At 36.5% G+C, this 16,246-nt stretch overlaps 2 protein-coding genes across 4 annotated transcripts in view; one reads left to right on the top strand and one right to left on the bottom strand.

Moving 5' to 3' along the window:
• Positions 1 to 16,246, bottom strand: part of SUPT3H (SPT3 homolog, SAGA and STAGA complex component) — a 337,879-nt gene that overhangs the window by 260,920 nt on the left and 60,713 nt on the right. The gene's annotated exons all lie outside the window — the stretch shown is intronic.
• The window catches only part of RUNX2 (RUNX family transcription factor 2), a 233,639-nt gene continuing 225,749 nt past the window's right edge, over positions 8,357 to 16,246 (top strand). Inside the window, exon 1 of one of the 2 annotated variants that reach the window (XM_066637208.1) lies at positions 8,357 to 8,429. In XM_066637208.1, coding sequence (XP_066493305.1) covers positions 8,372 to 8,429 — 58 coding nt within the window. In that variant the 5' untranslated portion in view covers positions 8,357 to 8,371. The remainder of the gene's footprint in view (positions 8,430 to 16,246) is intronic. The other variant, XM_066637293.1, reaches the window with a different exon arrangement.

Here is a 16,246-nt window from a genome sequence, read left to right as displayed (position 1 = left end):
ACTCGCTTTATTAAATTTAGCATCATGAAAGAGTGTTCCCTTCAGGTTTACAGATATTACCCACACTGTTCACATATGAAGAATAAAAGTTGAATAAAACTGAAACTAATCTAGTCTTCCAACCCAATCTACCCTTGCCCTATTGTCATAATCTTCCTTAAATACAGTGGTACTCTTGGCCATTGCCCGCGCATGGCCCAACCACTGGGGTGTCGTTTCTCACCAGGAGGTGCCACCCCCATACCTACTGCCTCCCCCCCCCCAGCATTCTGAAGGCCAGGAAAGCTGCACATGGCTTCCCCGGCCCTCAGAACATCTCTGGAGGGTGGCCCTCAAGAGGGTGGCTCTGGCTCTCCAAAAAATAAAAAAAGGAAAGTAGCTCTCGGTGCACTGAGTGCTGCAAATGGCATTCCAAGCCTGACACCCAGGGCATTTGCAGCCCTTGCTCCCACCTCAGGTACACCATTGCTTAAATACAAAGCTAATGAAATACGTTAATAGCAACCATGAATCACTCTGTGGGGGGAAATGGCCCACAGTGATGCAAGGAGCCCCCTTAGGATGAATGTTGTTTAAAATAAATGTTCAAAGGAACTGCCTCCATTATCTTCACATGGGATTGCATCTGAAGGTTGCGTTTGTGGACTGGGGAAGAGGCAGGACCATAGGAGATGAGTAAAAAAATCACCCCTCCCCTCTTGTCAAAAGAAGGCAGCTTTCTCTTGCAGAAAACCACCTTAGAATACATTGGGGTTTTTTCCTCCTTTTGGGGGAGGCTGCTACAAAATGACAGTCTGACTGAAAACAATCAGTGATTATTCAGATGTTATGACCATTTCAGAACCACAGAGAAGGAACAAAATAATTGTTCAGTTGTTTATTCACAATTGCTAAGACCCCTGTAAACGGACTGGATTATACTACAATATCTCAAAGTTATATTAAAGTGTCTCTGATGTTTTAAAAATGAGTTTTTAATTATTATTTTTATTTGAAGATACTGAGTGACTGCCAAAACACCTACTTCATAACACTTATCTAGACTGTCACCTATCAAGGAAAGGCTCTAAATATACTCCACTTACTGAACACACTTAAAACAAATTATGGTCAATATTCTAAAAGCTGTTTCTTCCGACACTTGTTTCTGCTCCTTGAACATTTTAACATGCTCATATTAATCACACTGGACAGAACTCATACCTTCAATCTATGTACTTTCTAATGTACCAGAAGTATTTGGAACAAGTATAAATGTGAAGCCAGGGACAAATGTTTATTGCTTAAGTATACCTCAGAAAGTAAGGGTTTGAGAACATTAAACCCGGACACAAGACTATGGACAGCATGAACATTCAGCTATAATATTTCAGCCTGAATCTTGACTGAGGCTCTAAAAGAATTAGCTTGAATTTTTCCCCAGTGCAAATGCTCCAAGGGAGCTTTACAAATGCAGATTGAAATCTGCAATTGCAATTACAAAAATAAATGAAAAATCTATAAGCAGCAGTGAAACTGGCATGCAAGTTAAAGAACTGTCAAGACCCATATTACCTAAAAATAAGCTTACAATGACTATTTTAAAGGCTGTGTGTGGTCCTACCCATATATTTTGGCAAGATGAACTTTCTCCAACCACAGCTAGAGTCATCCAAAAGCAGTGGCACTGGAGAGTCTCTGTCTCACCTGTCAAAGTTGAAGAACGTTGTTGAGCAGACCACCATGAGTCCATGGATAGGATCCACAGTGCTACAACAGCTGTTCTTGATAAGATTTCTTTAACTAGAGAGGATACACTTCAAAATTCCTCCATAAGGGAATCACCTTAAATACACATGCTCCTTCTTTCATACACTCACACACATTGAATAGGTATGTGCAACTTCTAAAATTCAACTCGAGTACCTGCACGATTATTCCCCAACACCATAATGAAACAAATGTTTTGAAGCCATTGTTAACAGACTCTTTCAGGATTCTTCTAACATCAGTTACCTTATTATCCTTATCTGCTGATGTCAGGATTACAAAGATTTGTGCAATATTTAAAAATATGAATTTTTTTGCCCCGAGGGAAGAGCAGGAAAAGTCTGCTTGTTATCAAAATACAAACTGGCTAAATCGGTTGCCTAAAATTGTTAGCTAAAACTTTTTATGGACAGAGGATAGAACTGTTTGAGAATTTCAAAAGAAAAAAGTCCACGGAACATAATTTCAAAACAATAAAATTTGAATTCATGAGGCCCATTCAAGCAATATATGACACGCATACCAACATCTTAAATTAGGTATTTGAACTATGTACATAGAGTGATTAAACTGTTTTAAAAAAAGAAACTTTATTTTGTAGGGATGTGAATATAATCTAAAAACAGTTCAAATTGCCAGCTACTGAGAAAACTCCAGTACTTTAATTATTGGCAGTAGTCTATCCACCAAGCAAAAGCACTCTAGAGAGATTACTTTCACTTTTCCCAAGATATATTTAGAGTACTAACTAGCATAGTTTGGATATTATTTTTCTTTGGTTTTGTCAGTAGCATGTTTGAAATAAATTTTATTAAGTGGTAGTGTATGTAACATTGCATTGTGGGTAGCAGTTTCCTGCTTTAACCTAGCCACATCCTCAGCTGTTACATGAGACAAGTTTCCCATATTTTGTGCAAAGCTGACTTTTTCCCTCCTGAGGAAGAAAATAAGACTGGAGGATAAAACAAAAACAATAGTTTAGATCTAGTAACTGCTAAACTACTGAACACATAGCATGTTTCATAAATTCTAAAGGTAACAGCAGAGCTGTGAAGAAAAAAAGAATTTATTTCTAACATGAACAACACTTGGAAAATATGGAATTTGTCTCAATATTTCTATATAAGTTTTTGCATTCAAAGTGCTTTACAATCTTATTCATTCCAACACAGGTCCTTTGAAATACATCCTTTGTGTAGCTATTGTGCAGAAAGAGAACCAAGGCTGACTAGAATATGGCTTGCAACAAACCACGCAGTGAGTTAAACACAATTCCTAGGTCTGACTACAAGGGTTAAAATATTTAATTTGTAATGAACCAAGAGCCCAAATTTATCCAACTTTCTGGTGCTGATGCAGCCCCAAAATAAAGGAACAAACGGTCCCTTACTTTGAGGAGGCCTCCATAATTGCTTCCCCCACTGCAAGAGCCAGCACGTGTCCTATTGGCACAGTGGCATCAGCGCTGAAAAATTGGATAAGATTGGGACTATAGTCAGTTAAAACTCAGATTAATAAGAATCAACTACCTAATTCAGATTAAGGCTACAATGCTTACAGGTAAGAGCTGTGTTTAGGGTTTTCTACAGCATAGGTGTCAAACATAAGGCCCAGGGGCCAGAAGTGGCCCACAGAACCTTTTTATCTGGCTTTTGGGCTCTTAGCTGCTAAGCAGTGCTGAAGTTTCACTGCCGAAAGGGTGGTTCGCATGATGACTGGGCTGTCTCGTATCTTGAAATATGATCAAGATTTGTGTATTTTCTCTTCTGTCATTTGCAGCTAATGAGTTCCAAAGTGAGAAAAAGTGCTTATTTCTGGTTATAACCTGTTTAATGACATCACTTCCAGCCTAATGACATCACTTCAACATGTATCATGAATGCTAGTCAGTCCACTGTATGAAATGAGTTTGACACCCCTGTTTGAGAGGCCAAGTTGCCTTTTCTTCTAACAGCTGGAAAGTTCACAATGGTGTTTCCTCTCCTTCAAGATGTAGTACAAGATAGAACATCCAGCTTATGGTGCAGTCAAGAAGGACACAGGACAAGTTGGAAGACTTCTTCCCAGCTTTGCTCATTCCTGTCTATATTTTGGCTAGGGGAGCCAAGCTGTTGCTAACACAATTGTCAAAGCTCCCAGCCACAGTCCAGTAGAACAGAGTAGGTGGAGCTTGGTCTCCTACACTCCTACCGCAACAGACTGTGACCAGAGGATATGGGAAATTACATTTGTTCTATTCCCAATCAGAGCCCTCCAAACAAAGGAAAAGCTACACATTTCTACAGACTTACTAGTCTTCTGAAACAGACTTCCTCCAGGTAGGAAGTCAATATGTAAGCAGACATAGAGGAAATGTAAAAAACACCCCAAATACAGCCTTATAATTTATTGAAGGTTTACAAAGACTTCAAAATTTGTTTACAATACAGTATTGTATAACAAAAAAAGGGGAGTTCTTACAGTACCATTGATTTAGGTAGTTGAGGAATGAAGGTACTCCAATTAGCATTTGGGAAGAAGTGGGATTTTTCTGGAAAACCACAATTGGCAATATCAAATCCATTTTAGAAATTCTAATCTAGATTAGAAATTCAACTCTTGGCAGAAACAAGTTGATGCAAAATGTTGAAGTTTTATAATTATACACCGTATGTTAGAGCAGTATGCTATATAAATTGAGAGACAATTATAAGATCACTTGCTGACAATGTTATAATACAAACAAGAGTGAATTGTGGAACGACAAAGTCATGCTGCAGTGTTTCATGCCTTGAAAAATAATGCAACATTGAGTCAGATAGACTCAGAGCTACAAAGCAATGTCTGCAATTCAGTTGAAAAGCTTAATGGTCATCCTGCAGCTGTCACAGGAGTCCATATTTATTGGGGCATAACTGGAAACAATATATATGCTGTTAGTAAAAGACATTTTTTCAACTGCCAACAGTTTATACTCGTTATTAAAAATAAAACTTCTTCAGTACAAATACATTTGCTAAAATATATCATTTACAATGTATATACTAATTAAAGTGAACACACAAAAACGTTTGACGTCACACAAAAAGTGAAGATTAAAGAGTTTCCAAACAGTCTGAAAATCTGGATCAAAGTTTATATCAGGAATTATGAGTTTATAGCAGAGTTGCAAGTCTAATTGCACTGATTATATCACTGTATTTTGTTCTTAATACTGGACGATGGAAGATCTCTACCACCAGCTGCTGAAATGCAAGCTTGACATGACCATTACCTCCAAATTCTTTTCCCATTTCATACCAAGATATATCTTTAGGTCAATTCAGATCATGAGATTATATGCCTTGAAAATATTCAAAGATATTAACCTAAAGTTCAGGTTTGCAATAGTTGATATCAAGCTGCATCCAAAATTGCTAGACAACAATGATGATGATAATATTTTTCATGTTTTGTTCAAAAAATGATTATAAATGATGATTTTGACAATCTTAATTGTCAATTACCTTGGAAATGAAAAAAAAATCTTTACTTTTCTAAAGCTCTTGCATTTAAACAGAGAACTGCATGATAATTTTTTTACACAATGACTTTTCCTTTTTCTGAGAAACACAAGCAAGTTTTGATGAAACATCAGAAAGCACCACTGACACTTAGATGTAAGTATGTTTTGCCTTCCCATATTTTACACACTAAAATTGCTGATGTGATTGGAATAGAAAGATTCACATTATAACTATCAAAAAAGTGTTTGTAAATGTATGCTTTAATCACACAGCAGCACAAAGATAAATTGTCATATCCAGATGGACCTCGCACCTGATGTGAAATATCTACAGCAAGTCCACTTAATAGGATTGTATCACCAGCAAGGAAAACAGTGGACTTTCAGTATAAACACCAGGTAAAGTATACAAAAGGAAATATGAAGGAACACACTAAAGTTACATAAATGGTGGCATTATTTTGAAAAACCTGAATTCTCAATCAGTATTACGCAAGTTATTTAAAATCACAAAGTCAGGTTGCTCGGAGAATCATGGATTTCAATGTTGAATCAAAATACAGCTTAGCCTCTAAATAAATGCTATATCTTTTATAAAATTAAAATTACCAGGCTTAAATTGACCAAATATATGAGCAGTCTCTCCCAAGATTAAAAGAACTTTAAAAGAAATATGAGTTTACTTACTAAAGGATCTGTTTAAGCAAAAGTTTGTACTTGAAAATAAAATCTACCAAGACTGATGTCCTATGCACATGTACTTGGAAATAAGCCCAACTGAACATAGCAGAATTTACTTCCAAGCAACCATGCACAAGATCAAACTATAACAAATTTAAACCTGCTTTTGTTGAATTAAAATTGAATAATATTTATATGGAAGAATTTGGATGATTCAATTACTTCATTTACATCTATGATAACATTTAAATTATTTGACTTTACAAATATTCTTTGCATGTGCCAATTCAGGCATGTGATGTTTGTCTTGAGAACATGGTGGTAGGAGGTAACAGCAAGACCTGGGAAAGCTCAATACAATGTAGCTTATTTTAAGAACAGGAAGACTGATGTTCACAGATACAAAAGATGGTCAGAGCTGTGCCAATACCTTTTTCTCCAAAATATATTGGCCCCTCAGCCTAACCCATTATGATGCCCAACCCATACATCTCACTATTTGAAATACACACACACACGCCTCTTCCAACTTTATGATCCCACCATTTCTAGTTCCTCCCTCTAAGAACACCACAACTGAGGTATCATATGCAAAAAAGCTAGAAAATGATGGAAAAGTTGTAGCTCAGAATTTTGTTATAAGTCACCCAGTCACCCAATATGGTTACTGAAGTAACAGAATCCCAGTGCTTTACAACCTTCTAGCAAGTATTCATATATGTATGAACATCTGAAGGACTAAGGAACAGAAACTTTTCAAAGATGTTTCCAATTTTGTCCAACTGAACAAATAAAAAATGCTAACACAATATCTGTACATATTATTCCTTACTCTACGAAGCACATTGCAATTTATTTCAGAGCCTAAATTATAGCGAGAACGTCATCTTCATATTAACCCACTGTGCATGAACATAGTTCAAACTTTAGAGAGATAATATTCTGACACATTTAAAGATATCATATAAAAGTTTGAAATTAAAACTATTAAAAGCTCACTTTAAGCATATACAGAAGACATGTGTTCCAGGTTCAAACCAAGCATTTTCACTGACTGCTGAAATCTGTTTACACGTCTCTTTTTGAAAACTTCAGAAAGCACTGCTCTTTTTCCTCCTATGCATTAAGCATATAGCCATTTAGCATGAACTATCACAGTCAATATTACATATCCCCTATGTTGCATCCTTACTGCCTCCATTTTAAAATGCATAAGTCCCAATATGCAGATGACAGGTTCTCTATGAATCTTTTGTCAAGTGTTTTCTGACATATAATTGCACTTAATGTTCATTACATAAAGCTGCCAACTAGCTTTGGGAGCACGTAACCTAGACAGACATGATTTAAGGTTTGCAAAGGAATCTCCAGACAAACACTTCAGTGACAGCCAATTACAGCCCAAAACACACAGCTCTGGTAAGCAGTCTGCTAGTAGAACTTGAGGAAAGGTAAAGTTTCTTACAATGAGTTACAGATTCACAAGCAGAGGAAGACAAGAAGAAAAAGAAAAACAGAAGGAATCCAGCTACCCGGCAAATATGAAGCAGACCCCAAGATCGTGATACAATCCAAAGATGTAAATTATTGTAAATCATCACTGTTGTTCAGAATTTCACACAGACATTTGTGCCAATTCTGGTATACTTCTCCACAGACACAATAAGGAAGTAGAGGAGGGGTGGGGGAAGAGAGAGAAGAGAAAAAGGCAGGGAAACTGGGAGAGTATAAATGAAGTTCTGCTGTCCATATGCTTTAGCTGCACAGGAGTTTAGACTCTTTCAGCATTTTGTTCTCTCTCCAAATCCTCATGAGTCACAAAAATTAAAAAGCTACATCCTTCTGGATGCCAGGAAGGGCCTTACCACGGGCCTTTTGTCAAACTTAAAAAAAGGGGGAGGAAAGGGAAAGCCACAGTGTTGGGCAGTCCCACTTTACTTGACTACTATGATGTCACAACCACATGATTCTGTCTCTCCAGTAACAGTGCTTGCAAAAAAAAGGAGTTTTAAAAGCTTTTGCTTTTTTGGATTGTGTGAATGCTTCATTCGCCTCACAAACAACCACAGAACCACAAGTGCGGTGCAAACTTTCTCCAGAAGGACACAGCAAGAAGCCTCTGGTTTTTAAATGGTTAATCTCAACAGGTTACCAGCAGCCACCGAGACCAACAGAGTCAGTAAGTGCTCTCAAACCACAGTCTATTCAGTAATAGTAGGTCCTTCAAATATTTGCTCATTTTCTTTTTTGTTTTGCTTTGTTGTTTCCTTGCTTTTCACATGTTACCAGCACTTCAGAATTTTTTGATAGAGGAAAAAGCACCAATATAAAATCTATGCACTCCAGGCATTCTGTAAAATTAAAACAAAGCTTGGCTATGGTTTGTGATTTCAGTATAAGGCTTCAAGCAGTCTTTGCACCAGAAGATACACACACTGTCTGACAGAACAACGAGTTATGGCATCGAACAGTCTCTTCAGCTCAGTGACACCTTGTCAGCAAAACTTCTTCTGGGGTAAGTGTTCACATTTCCAAATATTATGAAATACTGCTAATTGCCAATTACGTTATATCATTTTTCTTTAACAAGGAGATGTCTAAATGTACTGAAAAAGCTGTAACAATTAGTTTTAAACATGAAAGCTGAACTGCGTTCACTTTACTGTACCATGTACTGCTTGTGCAGCAGGTGTGCTCATCGTTGTACAAGTGTGGATGCATATTACATACATAGAAAAAGCATGCCTGTAAAAAGCGGCACATTCAAAGTTTAGATATGCTGATCATCATATTGATCACACCACGTAAGGTATATAGAAGTAAGATGCCAGCAGCTTCAGTGTCTTAACATCACTACAGTATGCAAACTGAATGACCTATGCAATGAAATTACAAAATTGAGGAAGTTAGCGATGTTTTGTTCTCATGCGCGTATTAACCAGCAACTTGATGCTAACACCTTTAAGTAGAAGCAAATCTCACTGATTTCTGCTGAAGCTTACTTCCAAATGTGTATGTCTAGGATCACTGTCTTTGCCAAATGAGTACACAGAGCCCAGAATCTTTTGCATTTGTTTCCACCTTTGCCATTTCAAAAGAAATATTTTACAATGCACCAAAAGTTGGAATATGCTTTTCTAAACACGCGCTCACACACGCACGCACGCGTGCCAAAGAACTTTGGCATCAAAACTAGGAAGTAGCAAAACAGATCAGCATGATTCCAAAGCTGCAGTAACATGTTTTTAAAAGCTATGCATTATATAGTTTTAAAAATAGACATCTTAAAATATCAGCATGAGAGAATAAGTTAACTCTGAAGATATATTCTACCATTTGAATGTCTTGTCCATGAGAAAAGCTCCTGAGCTATAAAGCAGCACCTCTCACAGCCCCTTTGATCTTTCCTGCCTAAGATCAGTTTTTGAAATTATGTCAGTACATATATTAATACCACATGAAATAAGGATTGCCAAATTTTGTTTAAGAATACATAATGCAACTGAATGGCTTCCATGACTTCTATGGAGTTTGCAGAGCAGTTTCTAAAGATGAGCTAAAAGAAAGCTTTTTCCAAGACCAGATGCTGTTCATAATCAGTTAACCATGGGGAGGGAAGAAGAGGCTCCCCCCCCCCAACACAACAGAAGGATCCATTAAAAACATATGACTATCATATAAAGGGGGAAAAGAAACCAAAACACTTACAATATTTTCTTAATGCTGTCCACCTTGTTTCAAAACTATGCCTGGGGTGTAAACGAATGTATTTTCTTTTTCTTCTAAGAAACTCACCCTGATTGATGCTTGAAAGGCTGTCAGTGTATGCACCTACATGGAGCTTGCATTGTATCTAGTTGATGGTTGGAGATCATTTTACCCCTCCTACTTCACACGTTTCAACTGGCTCTTGTTTAAGCATATGAATCCAGTGCAAATCTAAGAGCACAATTAGACATGAAGGAAGGTTTGTATTCATAGAACAGAGGGACCTATTTAATTTCTGATATACCAAGATATTTAATGTATTACATAGTGTTATGCTTCAAAACCCTCTTTCCACAAGTTAGTCACACTGAGTTACACTGTAATTAGGCAGCTTGCAAAAAAAAAAAAAAAAAGGAGGGGGGCACAAAAATCCCAAGGCTTTTTAAAATGGTAGGTAGAAAATTTTTCTCTACTAAAAGTTATGCCTTAATGAAGCACAGCATACGCATAGCCAGACCACATTATCCCAATGTTTACAACAGGAAATACAGTTTACATGTACAGGGACTTTCTTTTGCTTTTACATCCAAAAAGAGATTATAAGCAATATAGTTGGCTGAACTTATCAAAACATGTAGTGCTGCCTACTTAATTCATCTGCTTTGGGTCATTCTTTAAACTACCTGAAAAGTCCTGGAATACGGGCAAAGCATCTTTCCAAACGGATCACATTTAAATATGGTCGACCAAGTGAATGTGCGCTTATAGACAAGCTATAACGAATTTTTAGTGGAAAGATGTTAAATTTCTGCCCAGCCCACAGGTGTACACATTTGGTCCCAGTTGTATATATGCAGTGTTGAGCAGAAATGTTGCCTCTTGATTTGGCAGTGGCAATACTTACAGGTTAAAGCTATTTGTTTCTGTTTCATTGCAGTCTTCTAACAGAGAAGCATAAGCAAGCTCTTAAATTATGCATTCTTTAGTCATTTCCAGCTGATATGCATTAGCAACATTCTCCAATTTATGTTACTGGCAATGTTTAGTATACTATTTGCATTATCATCTGCATCTGTCTCGTTATATTCAATGCTACAATCACTCAAGTTCTTCTTATCAGCCATCAAACTAGCAACTATTACTAAACGAACAGAGACCGCTTTTGCAAGGTGTAGGGCTGAAAAGAAAGTATCAGATCCACCACATTTTACATCTGATGGAAGGTTGAATTTGCCAGTAACTGTCCTATATTTGCAATCATTCATATGCCAACACACCCAAGTCAATGGTTAGGCATCCATTTATTTAAAAGGTAAGCTTGCTCATGCAACACTAACTAACAATACCTCAAATACATATTAAGTTATATAATAGATTATAAAGGCAATCCACTGGCAAGTTCTCCTGGATAAATGTTATTAAAATAAACAGCAGAGATTTTGCAGCTCTCATTCTTCTCAATGGCACTTTCGATGGAGAACTTCCCCTGAATTATACCTTGATCCTCCAGCATACAGGATGAGAGGTCTGCTTTGTCAATACCCTTGTTATAGATCTGTCACTATTTTAACTGAAGTTATTGAAAGGGTAAGCTACAATTTCAGTAATCTGCATGCTTCACAGATTACACTTTTTATTCCTCTAGTTTTAAAAAATAGATCTTGTCTATGCATTGGTGCATCAATATGCTTCCTATTCCCTGAAATATACATACATATAATTGTGAATTGCCACTGACTACAACCCATGTTGTTTAGAGTACTTTACAGGAGGGTACCCAAGTGCATTGCTACCTTTGCAACAAACCAATACTTTTTAAGATGACGCAAAAGCCAAGCAATTTAGGAAAAATATACCTGATCAAAGATTTTGAAACTGAAAAAAAGTATTGTGAATCAAAGGTAAAGAAACTATTTCAACCTCTGGATTGCAACACTGTGAAATAAAGCTGTTTGGCAGCTACCAAATAAGGGGAGGGTTGTAAAGAGGGAAAAGGAGAAAACAGAAAATTTCCATCCCTTCCGACAATAATATCTATATTTCTTATCATTCATATTTATAAGCTTTTGAAATACTATGCAGACAACAAAACTGGCATAACTGTTTCCTTTGTAATAAGTATTGATACTCGTCTTATTGCTTCAGTTCTCTCAAACTGATGTAAAATTCTTTCCCCCCCCCCCAAAAAAAAATGTTCCAGTTAGTTAAAAAGGCCACCACAATGAGTAAAAAACACTAATGAACGAAAAACACTAATTCATTGGAGAGGCTAAGATTTTATCAGGTAAACAGCATTAATCTTTATTGAATAGAACCATTCACAAATCAAAACTTATTCTACTTCAATACTTTCATACAGCACTAATCAATTACAAACCTTTTCTAGTGATTCAAAATCCATGTGCTTTTCATTTTATACACTGGTGGTCTAAAATATAGAAATGAAGCTGAGCTACGTCAGTCTGTATTGAAACTTTTGCTTTTTTCCCAATAAATATTCATCTGGGGGTTTTTTTTAGAGAGAGCTGCTCATATGAAGACTGTTGTAATATTTTTATACTGTACCTCCTTGTTGAAGTAAAAGGTTAGGGGTTACCAAAATACCTCAACTGTATATACAGGGGGGAAAAGGAAAAGGTAAGTATTCACATGAAAAATCCAAAGGAACTATATTATTTATTTTTGCATTTCCTATGATTAATGATGCACCAGTGCATACTTGAAAACTGAAGTTAAAGTAGGGGTAACACCTCAAATTCCTTTATAACTGGACAAAATTCCAATCTGGTAGGCTGTATTAAAACTAGCCTAGCAAAAATATCAAAAGATTCTGCCACCACTCTTTTAATATAGTGCAGCAATAATGAAAACTCTCACATGTATGTGATTTTCTTCAGAGGTGATCTAATAACAGCCATGAAATTCATTTAACAAACTGCTTAGATTTGTTTCTTCTATGGGATTGGCTTTTTTATTTCATTTCATTTTAAGATCTGAATGACAAGTCAAGTAAACTGAGCGAATGTGTAAAGACCACTTAATGCTTTCAAGTGGTCAACATTTTGTCAGCCAAATAGCAACAACAAGCAGCTACCTAAAGGAATAAAATGAAAGCAATACAGATTTTTCAGGTCCAGATTTCATAGGCAATAGACACAAACCTCTGTTAAACAACAGGAAGTGGAAGCACACAAATAGCAGCCTTGCAATTGGTGTACAGTAAAATTCTACTTTGAGAATTGCAGATAATGGAACGGGTTCAGAAGCCTCCTTAAATATATATATATAATTAATAGCACATTACAATAAACTGCTCAACACATTATAGAAATTCAATTTTTCCAGGGCACTTAAAAAGAAACTACCACATATTCTAAAGTATACATTTCAATCTCTCTCAGGAGAAGTTGAAAAACATTCCATTTAGTCTCCAAAAAGTATTCTGAAGCTGCAATCCTATGCAAACATATCTGGAAGAAACAATGGACAAAGGGGGGCTAACTTTCAAGGAAACCCCACTTGAAGGTGGTGTTGCATTATTGGTTATAAAGAACAAGTTCGGAAATGCATTTTTCAAAAGGACTGCACTTACAAAGCAAGTCAGGTTTATAATTTGACCACAGCTTTTGTTCATCAACAGAGAGAACCACATAATTCATAAGACTCTCCGGGCCAAGAGGGTGACAACTAAAACAAAGTGCACCTTTAAACCTTTTACCTCAGCACAAGCTTAAATGGACTATAGTCCATTTCATTGCAGGCAGACTATTGTTAACAAGGAAGCAGCTACATCCGAATTATACTGCTGACAAAAGCAACCATCATACACACATTAGGTTACTTGAATCATTTTGAAGTTAATGACAGTTGAACAGACCAACAATGTGTGCTGGACTGCAGTCCCAAATTTCTGTTTACCTCCACCTGAAGCTAGTTATGAACATAAAGCTTCATAAAGCTTGTTTACATCTGCTCAGATGTATCTTTTATAGATTAAAATAGTGCTTTCCTTCTTAAACAAATTTTTATAAAAATTACTACATAATAGTTACAGCCTAGTACAGAGTTCAGTGCACTTAGGCCAACTGACATTAGGGCCCAACCCTATCCCTTTCCAGCACTGATGAAGCTGTGCCAATGGGGCATGCGGTGCGTCTTGTGGGAGGGTAGTCATGGAGGTCTCCTTGAGGTCAGGGACATTTGTTCCTTTACTCTGGGGTTGCAACAATGCTGGAAAGTTGGATAGGATTGAGCCATTAGTGTCTTATTCACACAATACTGTGCTGCATTGCCAGCAATACATTAAACCATACACGCTTTATTTTAAAGGTAAGAATTGGGGGGGGGGGGTGAACCAAGCTCATTTCTATATCATAGAGCTAATTTAAGCTTACAGGAGAGGGAGGAAAAGAGAGAGAGAACGCATTGTTCGTGCATTTTTTTCACTTGCACGCAGGCATGAGCATTCACATTTTGGCCTGAAACAAGGTTTAGGCTTCAACATGCAGCTATAAAACTCCCTATCATAAACATGCCCTGGATACTTGAAGATGGGGGGGCATGAGAAAAGGGTAGGAATTTTATACTCAGGCCTGGCTATTCTGGAGATTTCATACATGCTAAATTTATGAAAAAATGCACTCAAGGTTGAATACTGTTTCTGTAATTTAATAGTTATAATTTAATGGTTATAACAACATTTCCTAATGCGACACATATTTTCATTTGTATCCAAACTTATTCTCTCTAAATTAGAGAGAATTAGCTACACTTCCTATCTTAGCAGCCTAACAGATGAAGAGTTGTGTCAGTCAAAAGACTGCATCCTCTTTCAACAGAATTTGACCTAATAACAGTCTCAATTCAGCAATAGATGCTTACACATAAAAAGCACACACATTGCACTTCTTGGATAAATTTCTTTTGAAAAACCAAATACCTTCATCTCAAGTTTCCTGTATTTTCAACAGTGTATGTCAAGAATATTTTCTATCACTCTTATAAAAATAATCCTCATGATTAAAGAGTAGGTTAAAACCATTATTTCTTCTACTGTCTGGTTTTATGTAGTGATACATTCATTAAAGATAGGCATTCATGGAATTAACAATAGCTTTAAATTTTAACATGCTGGAGCTGAAAACCCTGTGGCAAAAGTGTTTTGGCAGAAATTCAATAAAATGGAATTTGTTACTGTACATTTTTGACAGACATAGGCTGCAATGACATACACGCACACGCTTCTATGCAAGTTCAGTCAGTGTACCATACCAGCTTGTGTTCAGAATCACTGCCTGATACCCCAGTTTAAAATGTGTTACTTGGAAGTGAATCCAACTGCTTAGGTTTAACTAAATAGAACATCACATAGTACTTCTTTTTAAGTAAATGAATTTAGTATCACTGTACAAGTCACTTTCCATACACATTTTTCTAAAAATTGGAAAGCCCTTTCTTCTTTAAGAGTAGAAAATTACAGGGACTCTACATACAAGCTCATTTTTCTCTAACTTAAAGCATGCAGCAGCATTGTTTACTTATCTCTTTATAATCAGATATTCTACAACTAAATCATTTCAAGAAAGGCAGTTGTATACAAGTTGTATTATTGTTTAGAACCACACACACCCTAACCAAACCTACAGTAAGTACTAATAGCATTCTCAGACATTCAGACTAGAATGAGATCAGTTAGACTGTCACTAATACCAACACCAGTTATTGTGCATGGTAAACTCTTTTGTATAAGATGGAAATCTGTTGCATATGTAAGCATAAGGGCAACTTCTACAAAATACACCTACAAATGTAAATGCATTGGTACAATCTCATGAACAGTTGGAAATCAAGAAATGTAAAAAGAGAGTGCTAAAGGCAACTTTGGCACATTTTAATACACCCCCTGTTACTACTAGAACATAGTTATCTTTACAATGGGAGTACTTTTTATTTATTTCCTTTTTCATAAGCTATCTTGGGTGCAGCTGTATCAGGGATAAAAGACAGGGTATAAGCATTTATCTGAGCACCTACAAACATAGCAGTTCGGATGAAACAAGTAAAATGAAAAACATTTTTATGCAGCATTTTCTTCAATAAAAATAGGAGTTCCAAGAACTCCCAAATAGATATTGAGCAGACCGAACCCTGCTTGGCTTCGGCAGCACTGACATCATTACTCCGTACTAGTGTTTCACATAGAGGTTATGCCTAACTGCTGCAATACTTTGTGTTTTTCAGTGCAGAAGATTAGCATTAAATATACCTTTAGTCAGACTGCAACGCAGAAAACTCCTTTAGGCATGCTACAGGCTTGTATGCACTCAGGGATACTCAAGTGGGGAGGGGAGGAGAACTACTGTTCCCAAAGACCAAAAAAAACTGTTACTAAGTGCATAGATTTAATTGTACTTCATTTGCAGTAAAGTGTCTATCATTGCAATGGCTGTATTGCTAGGTTCTCTTTTCTTGCCAATATTATGTATAAATCGTTAAAAACAATGTTCTATTTTTTAGTGGAACAAAGAATTTACATGAAATGCTAGATACGTATGTTTCATTTATCTTAAAAAACCAAGCCACAATAGTTCCGTTTTCTTCACCTATGTCCTCATGTAACAAAGC

Source organism: Tiliqua scincoides, chromosome 1 (genome assembly GCF_035046505.1).
Source record: "Tiliqua scincoides isolate rTilSci1 chromosome 1, rTilSci1.hap2, whole genome shotgun sequence".
Lineage (NCBI taxonomy): Eukaryota > Metazoa > Chordata > Lepidosauria > Squamata > Scincidae > Tiliqua > Tiliqua scincoides.
This window is presented reverse-complemented; position numbering and strand designations above follow the sequence as displayed.